The sequence below is a fragment of the Conger conger genome, chromosome 3 (assembly GCF_963514075.1).
Source record: "Conger conger chromosome 3, fConCon1.1, whole genome shotgun sequence".
In the NCBI taxonomy this organism is placed as follows: Eukaryota; Metazoa; Chordata; class Actinopteri; order Anguilliformes; family Congridae; genus Conger; species Conger conger.
In genome coordinates, this window is record NC_083762.1 from 73,914,139 (window position 1) to 73,922,743 (window position 8,605).

General features: G+C 42.1%; 1 protein-coding gene across 1 annotated transcript; it reads left to right on the forward strand.

Annotated features, from left to right (window-relative positions):
* The first annotated feature begins 3,446 nt into the window (after window positions 1-3,446).
* On the forward strand, window positions 3,447-4,619 carry LOC133123565 (protein chibby homolog 1-like). The gene is made up of 3 exons (XM_061234036.1): window positions 3,447-3,578; window positions 3,836-3,917; window positions 4,153-4,619. The coding sequence occupies exon 3, from the start codon at window positions 4,194-4,196 to the stop codon at window positions 4,617-4,619; it is 426 nt and encodes a 141-aa protein (XP_061090020.1). The 5' UTR covers window positions 3,447-3,578; window positions 3,836-3,917; window positions 4,153-4,193.
* Window positions 4,620-8,605: the final 3,986 nt, after the last annotated feature.

The window sequence follows — 8,605 nt, forward strand, 5'->3', positions numbered from 1 at the left end:
CTTAGCTGGACTTTCATTTTAGCATCTTGGAGAGAAAAATAAATAAAATAAAACTCATCTTGAAATGCCCCGACCTGTGTGTAGATACTGAAGCTAAGACGAGGCTTCTGTGACACATTTAAACAGTGCTGGACCAAATAACTCAATATTATTTGCTTGTGAATTTACATATCCAAATATATTTGCATTTTGTGTGTAAACGTGCGTTCGTGCTAGCCTGGGTAACCTGCAATGACATAGCGGCTGCTGATGCATCTAACAGGTTTAAGTCATTCCTCTGGATTATTTTGTCTGTTGCTATTAATATAAATAATGTTTAAGGGGAGCAATGACAATGAGGAGTATGACCATTCAATGTGACTAACGGGGACAGACATGCTGAAATTACTTATTTGCATTTCATAACTCTATTGTATTATTGTAACTAGATATTGAAACGGTCTTACCCTTGGCTAGGGCCTTGGGTATTCCCTGCACAGATATTGTGCAGCAAGATGGGACATTGCAATGTCTTCTGACATAAAATAAATCAATGTCTTGGGTCTTGATACTGCAGAAAATGCAAGTCGGACATGCAAGTCGGATCATGTTTTATAGTTAAACTCTTTTTTCGTTGCGTGAGGAAGCCAGAGATGGTGTATATGATTTGCTCCCTGGCTTCTGCAGGTTGTATCTTTGTGGCTCATCTTTGCAACTGCAGTGCAAATTATTCTTATCTTCAAAGATGGAGGGTGTGCATTTCTGACATCTGACACCACCTGAGAGTGTTCACTGCAAAATGTAAACAGCACTCGGTCAGCTTTCTTGTGAAGACAACAGGAGGAAATGTTGTTGCGGTGAGCTGGTCCTCTAAAACATCACAATCAGCACAGCACCACTTCCCGGTCGGCTGTCTGCGACGGCAGAAAAGACGCGTCGCGTCCAGCGCTTTTTGCCGAGTAGTCTTCATAAAATAATTCGTGTAGTGCTCCTCACGTTTTAAAGCCGTTAAATCGGGTTTGGTCTGTCGACCGCCTATCCTGTACCTCTGGTTCTCAACCCAATCCCCCCAAGCAAGTTTACCAGCCCTAACACCTTATTAAATATTATTTTCTCGTTTACAGAGCCAGTGGGTTTTTTGCTGTTGTCCATTTCCTAATGTATTTTACTGTGAATATTGAAAGTTGCGTTCTTGTTTTTTTGACTAGTGTGCGATAGGGCTGTTGACAACTTGTTCATTTAGTCTGTACATCTTGTGCTTGCTGTCTCTCATGGGGCTGAACTGTATGTTTCCCCTGTACACAATTATTGCACCGTAATTCCTGCTCTTGTATTTGTACTGTCTCTCTGGATAAAAGCATCTGCCAAATGCCTGTAAAGTTTCCATAACTAAACATAAAGAGTCAAAAACAGTTTAACTTAAATTAAAGACCAGTCAATGTTCAATTAAGTTACCCTTAACTTAATAACTGTTCAAGATAATTTACTTCCTTAAACCATTTGAGTGGTCAGACCTTATTTATTTATTTATTATTATTATTATTATTATTATTATTATTATTATTATTATTATTATTTATTTATTTTTTTGGTAGAAGTACTCAGTTGGCCTGCTTGATTAATAACCAATTAATATTTTAATATATTAATCAGATTTAAAGCACACTGATTTTTTTTTATGAGAAAATGTGATGAAATCTAAAAACAGTACACACCACAATATATTAAACTATATTAAATATATCATTGAGGTAATGTGAGGTGAGTCCAGTTTGGGCAGAGCCAAGTTATATATGTGTGTCTATTCTTCCAGATATATGAGAAGCTTTTTAAAGAGGCAAAACATTCTTGGAGTTGGATTCATTTTAGCCTTTTAAAGGATACACCAAACTGACAATGAACAATGCTTCTTAAGAGTAATTAATTTTAAAAATGGGACTGACAATAGTCTACTGAACAACTAATTTATCTTAATTAGGAGACAGACAACTGTGAAGTTATTCAAGGAGTAGGTATTAGGAAAATTATATTCAGTAGCATATTTCATTCACATAGGATTTTCAGAAGATTGGATTTCAAGTGATTATCTGAATTCAATTAACAGCTCATTCAAACTTAATTTACTGAGAGCTGCGCTGGAATAGAGAATAGAGCAAACAGCGAGTTGCTTTTAGGACAAGGAAACTCTTGCTAAAGGATATTTAATGGCCTGTGTAAGACCTGTCTGACCTTTTGCAACAACTGCTCACATTTCTGACCTGCTCATTCTTTTCTGATAAACAAATGAGTAATTATACTTTCCTCTCTGTCCGTGACCGTTAAGTCAAATTAAACATTCTTCAACTAGATTCATGGATAAACTGCAATCTGTCCCTTGTCCTCATAGGGACATTGGCAGAATTATGCTCTACTGTAGTTCCAAATTTGGTCTTGATGCTCGTATTCATTCATTGTGCCCCTGGACCTTTGGGAAGAGCTATACACTTTCAGCTCTAGGTGGTACTAGTGTACCGCTTACGATCTGCCAATGTGGCTAGATTAATCTATTCGCGCAACAAGGACCGGACAAAATAAACTATTTTAACGGGTTACTCCCGTGTGTATTACAGTATTAAATACCAGTTCTGACGACTGACATGATGTACAGCATGTTCATTTTAGAAGACATTTAACCTGATAGGTTTCTAAAGTTGCACACAGGCTAATTATTCATATAGACTCTTTAAAACGTTTACCCAGCTACACCAGATGTGTAGCGGATTTATAATACATACAGAATATAGCAATTCTGTATGTAGCTACTGGTATTAAGCCACACAATACATATATTTTAATTTAATTAATCGAGATCGGTTGCGTTCTCGAGCAAACAGTTTGCCTGTGTGGAACGTCCACACAGTTGGCTCCAGTTGGATATAAAACTACAGGGACACCAAGTGAAGACTGGTTATTAATTGAGAAATTCTTTAGACTCCTTTGAATGTTGACCCGAGTAAAACATGCGTAGAACGATTCCTGGTTGAAATAAATATGTCCATATTGGAACATTCACACACTTACTATACTATACTATAATGTTCCTTAGTTCTGTTCTATTTAGGGAATAGAAGGAAACAATTCAAATGAGATTAATTATTGGACTGTCATTTAAATATTTTAGACTCTACAATCCCACAATCCTACAATCACTTTTGTACAAAGGACTCACTGCTTTTGTGGACAAGTGATTAAAAATCGCTGAAGTGAACACATCTGGAAATCCCGAAGGAGCGGAAAATGATTCCACATGCAGATGAAACGCTCTGGCACATCTGGGAAACAAGAAATCTGTACGCTCCTGACACTGAGGAACGCCGTCAACTGCCGTCGTCTCCCGCGGCGACCAATAAGAGTGCCACATGTCTCCGCGGTGACGTGCATGCATATTGTAACATAACAAAAGAAAACAAAGTGACAGGAGCCGAAGAAAAGAAGCGATTCTTTGATCCCGTTAGCCATTTCTGCTGCTCGGTGGTTTTGATTCTTTTTTTGAGCTGTCAGAGCCGTGACATCCCCTGTCCATGGGTTGACTTTTAATCTCTGCTGAGAGCTGTAGAACGGTAGGTGTTACTCACCAAAGAGGTAAAAGAAGCCTTCATAAAAGTGCTTCTGGCGCAGGTCTTTGAACACACGATCAACGATGATGGATGGGATAAGTATGGGGATTTTTAGCGGGTAGATAATAAAGATAACCAATTGCGTTCTTTTTCTTCATCTTCTTCTTCTTCTTCTCCTTCTTCTTCTTCTTCTTCTTTTTCTTCATCTTCTTCTCCTTCTTCTTCTTCTTCTTCTTCTTCTTCTTCTTCTTCTTCTTCAGTATAAGAGTAAGAAAAGACAAGACGCCTGGAGCAAAATAGCTTTGCAGAAAGTCACCTACATTGCCCCACCTGGGCTGCCCGGTACGTAACACTCAACCTTTGTGTGTCTACACCAGCAGTCTGAATAGCTGATTCAGGTGCTCAGTCAGTACTGTATGTAGTCAACACCTAGACACAGCATTTGCTTGGGACTGATATACATAGTCACGTACACAGAGAGTGCATAAAACAGGGAGAAATGTTCACTGGGATTCTCTTATGTCTGTCTGAATGCTGCCGTGTGCCATAAAAGGAATATTTAATAATCCCTCTTCAGAGCACCTCCAGACAACGCCCCCCAAAAAAATCCCCCCCGGGATGTCCATGTTGAAAGCCATATGGGACAGACTGGGAGACTCAGTCTCCAGCCTGGGGAGCAGTTTCAGAAGCGCGCTGCCTCTGTGGGCCTCCTCGAGCGGGGCCAGCTACATCTTAGACTACAACTCCCGGGCGACGGCGCTGGGCCTGGACGGACCGCCGACCCTCTCCCTGGCCGGACTCTCCTTCACCTTCACGCAGGGCCGCTGGGTGCTCTCCGGCCCCGGGCAGCCCTCCAAATCCAGGCTGCGCAGGCTGGCCCACAGGAAGCGGGCCCTGCAGGAGGAGAACAACCAGCTGAAGCTGCGTGTGGAGGCGCTGATGGACCAGCTCGCCGCGGCCACGGCCCAGCTGGAGGCCCTGCGGCAGGAGGGACGGGCCGGCAAGCGACCCCCGCCCAAACTGGTCACCGTGGTCTCTCAATAAACGGCTGCGCCTCCCCCCTCGCTAGCGTTGATCGTCCACCATTTTGTTTAAAAGCTGCGCTCCCGATGTTTTTGGCCCTGATTTCCATGCCAGACAACCTCCCTCTGTGCAAGCACTCTGATAAAAGGACATCTAAATGCAGTGTGCTTTCCCTCACATGATCAGTAATGAAACCGCAGTTCATTTCTTCTGCCTTTTTGTTTCTTTAAATTAGAGTGACCACTGAAATATCTCATTCTGGCCAAGTGCCGTCGGAACACTTGCTTATCGCTATTATTGTGTGAGGAAAAAGCTCACTGCTATAATTTCAATAAACCATTCCATGGCAGGGCTACTTTTTACCTTGAGCTTTTTCATTTTGATTTACTGTAATGAATCTCTTTGTTTTTTGTTTTTACAAGGCATTAATAAGCGCAGAACGCAATACAACAAGTCATATGTGTCACTTACACAAAATTAAGTATTTATGACTATGGGTCACAATGTGGTATAACGGCATTTTGGGCAGACTGCCTACAAATCTACAGCCTTGCACAAATTGTTTATTGACTTTCATCTAACTGCTTTTAGCCGCCGTGATAGATGATGCTAAACTATGAGACGCCTGAAGTCGTGTTGGAGTCTGTACCAGTGCGTGATATTCTGACTTTTGATCGGTTTTACAATGCCAGGGTTTGATACTGTTGTTGTCTGTTATTCCATTTACGGTTGATTTTCACTTGTCAGTCAAATGTGCCGTTTGGATGAAGTTCACAATTATCTTTGACAGTTATACTGCGAGTGCCAATTTTCTGAGTCAGTTTCACAATGTTTGTTTTTTAATTCAGATTTGCATATATTATAGTCTTCTACTGAAGTTGAATCACAACTATGAATGACAGTTCATTGGTTCAGTTGGTGTTCAAATGACAGTTTGCTGTACTTTTGTTTTGATCCTGATTTTCCGTTAGTTAAGCCACTGAATACAAAATATATTTTAAAGTGCCCCATTTTGTGCCTGAATCCTGACTGGGCTGAGGCTCGCTCACTGGCTTGTATCTGTGAGATATCTCGTTCTGACAAAGCTCAGAGGCGCGTAGCTCTATCTCATTTGATTTATCTACTGCTCGGAGATGTTTAAAAGGAGCTGGGACACATTAGCCCAGCGCTATCTGTCCATCAGAGAGGAGAAGAAAGAGCGCTATCTCAGGGTCCAACTGATATCTCACTCCTTCCAGCTGCTGCGATGGCCTCTTCTCAAAGACAGCCGACGGATGCAGTTAAAAAGGCCCGAGTTCTTGATAAAAGTCTGTGTACACACAAAAGGAAATAATTACAAAGAGGAGCCTAAATGGACGGACTGAAGAAAGAGTTTGGGTTTTGCAGTCAAGGCAGGCCACTGGATGTGCATGACTGGCAGCAAACTTAAGTGCTTATTTAAAGAAAGTGCACGTTTCTTCAAATATATTTCGTGAAATTGATTAAAAGGAAGCAACGCATGAGCCGGCAATTGGACGGGTGTTAAAATGGAGGTCATTTGCGTCTCTGTGGTTGGAAAATGCGTGTGATTATAGCCTTGACGAAAAATCTGCAGGAAGGAATTTGAAAAATGTGTGTTTTCCCTATGAAAGTGTACAAGCATTGTAAATGTTATAATGACAAACGTTAGTTGGAGCATTAGACAGCGTCTCAGGAATGTCGCGGCTGAGGATCGGGGCTTTCCTGTTTACTGACGAGGCTTGCGTTGAGACCGCTGGCTTTGTCAAGGTCGATGAGGGCAGACGTGGGTGGCAGTGCAGGCCCAGGGAAGGCCAGGACCCAGTCTGACAGTGCAGGCACAGGGAAGGCCAGGAGGACCCTGTCTGACAGTGCAGGCACAGGGAAGGCCAGGCCCCTGTCTGACAGTGCAGGCACAGGGAAGGCCAGGAGGACCCTGTCTAACAGTGCAGGCACAGGGAAGGCCAGGACCCTGTCTGACAGTGCAGGCCCAGGGAAGGCCAGGCTGTAGGAAGCTGAATTAATGGAGTCCTGGTCATGATTTAAAGATGTGGAGGCCGGGTGTAGGTCTCCAGGAGGGAAAGGGTGAGATCTTGAGCAGAGTCAGTGGAAACATTGTCTGGGCGAGACCTCCTTTTCCTTTGACCCTGCCCTGGGTGTCGTGTAAAACGGGAGGTCCTGTGTAGCTCCTCAGTCATCAGTAATGTGTGTATGTGTGTGTGTTGGTGTATGTGGTGTGTGTATGTGCTTGCGGTACGTGTGTGTGCACACGTGGTATGTGTGTGTGTGTACACGTGGTATGTGTGTGTGTGTACACGTGGTCTGTGTGTGTGTGTGTGTGCATGTGTACACGTGAGTGTGTGTTCAAATGAACATGTGTTGTATGTGTGTGTGTCTGTAAGCATCCGCTGGCTCTCAGGTGCAGAGGAAGTGGTGCTGTGCAGGGTTCATTTCAGCTTCCCGTGATTGTGGGACAGTCTCAGTGCTTAGAGCTGCTGCAGGCTGGCCTTATCACCCCCGCCCAGACCGCAGGACGTGAGCGGACGCAAGCAGACGTCTACTCCTGCCTGCTCAGCAAAGTGCGCCCGCTTCCAGTGCACGTGAGAGTCGGCACGGTTTTAAACCGATGTTTTTTTTTTTTTTTAACGAAACTACAGTAGTGGCCAACCTGTAATCTATATATATATATAAAGTGACAGAGAGAGAGATTCATTTTCACACAGATTTGCACATTTTAGTGTCAATGTTTTTAGACATACATTTAACCCCTTAAGTCGGAGTGGCATTTTTTGCATTCATTACAGCGCAATTTTAAATCAATATGGTCACAGCATATACCATTTCAAAGCGTTAAAATTCACGGTTCCAACTGTATAACAATGCCATTGCTTTAGCGACATCAGTTCCTCATTTCGTAACGTGGGGTGGGAAAGCCTCACCTCACCTTCCCTGCATTTTTGGAATCCACAAGCGACAGAAATCAGTGTAATGTTGATGTCCTTTTCATGGCGAGGATCCAGTGAACCAAATCCATATGTTTATAATGAAAAAAAAAACCTAGGAATTGCATTGGTAGAATGCCCATTGTTTTCTCAATATTTCCCCGGAGGAATAATCATTTTTGTCCATTTCACTGTCGCATACGTGTACAAAGGTAGTTGTACATATGAATGCAATGTATCTACGTTTTGTATTGGCTCTTTGAAACATGATCAGCGCAACTACAAGATTCCAGTAACGCAGACGCATGGTATAGACGACGTCCCTCTCCGTGAGCAATCAGCAGCAGCATACATTTTGTTTATCGTACATTCAATTAGGAAAATGGTATTAGAGTGACGACTGAGTAGCATTTTAGCTACTGAAATTACGTTGACAACAGTATATTGTTTGTTGGGTTTTTTCGCCGTCGTGACAACTTTCATTAATTTTCAGTATGCACGTTACGCGCTGGAAAACAGCTCTTGAAAAAGGCTAAAAAGTGTTTTATTATTTAGTCTGCAACCTATCGTATTTTCCACCTCATACCCGACCCATAATATAATGTAGTTTACATGTGTCCTTTCGGAGTCTCCAAAAGTCATTTTTGGTAACCTGCCTAGAAATAGTTTCGAAAAGCAATGCAAATTTGAAAGGGATTTGTCCAACGTTTTTGCTGTGGTTCCATTGTGTTTCTTAGCCCACCAGACACAGCCATGAGCATCTGTATCCACTCACATACAAAAAATATTTTCAGTGAGGAAAAAAAAGCTTACACTTCCACTGTGTTTGAGCATTTGTAACTTTGTTTTAATAATATTTAGAGTAATTTTGGCTCTTGGAAAACAAACCCCCAATTGTTACCTTTCAGAAGAGAGCAGAATTGTGCTTGTTGTTAAAAGTGTTCAAGAGTAGTAACAATTTTATTTTGGGTTTGTCATTTTCAAGCTTGTATTAAGAAAATAGGCGATCCCTAAGGGGTTAATCTTTTATAATTGAAGATGCCACTCCTCCCCTCTAATTCATAGGCA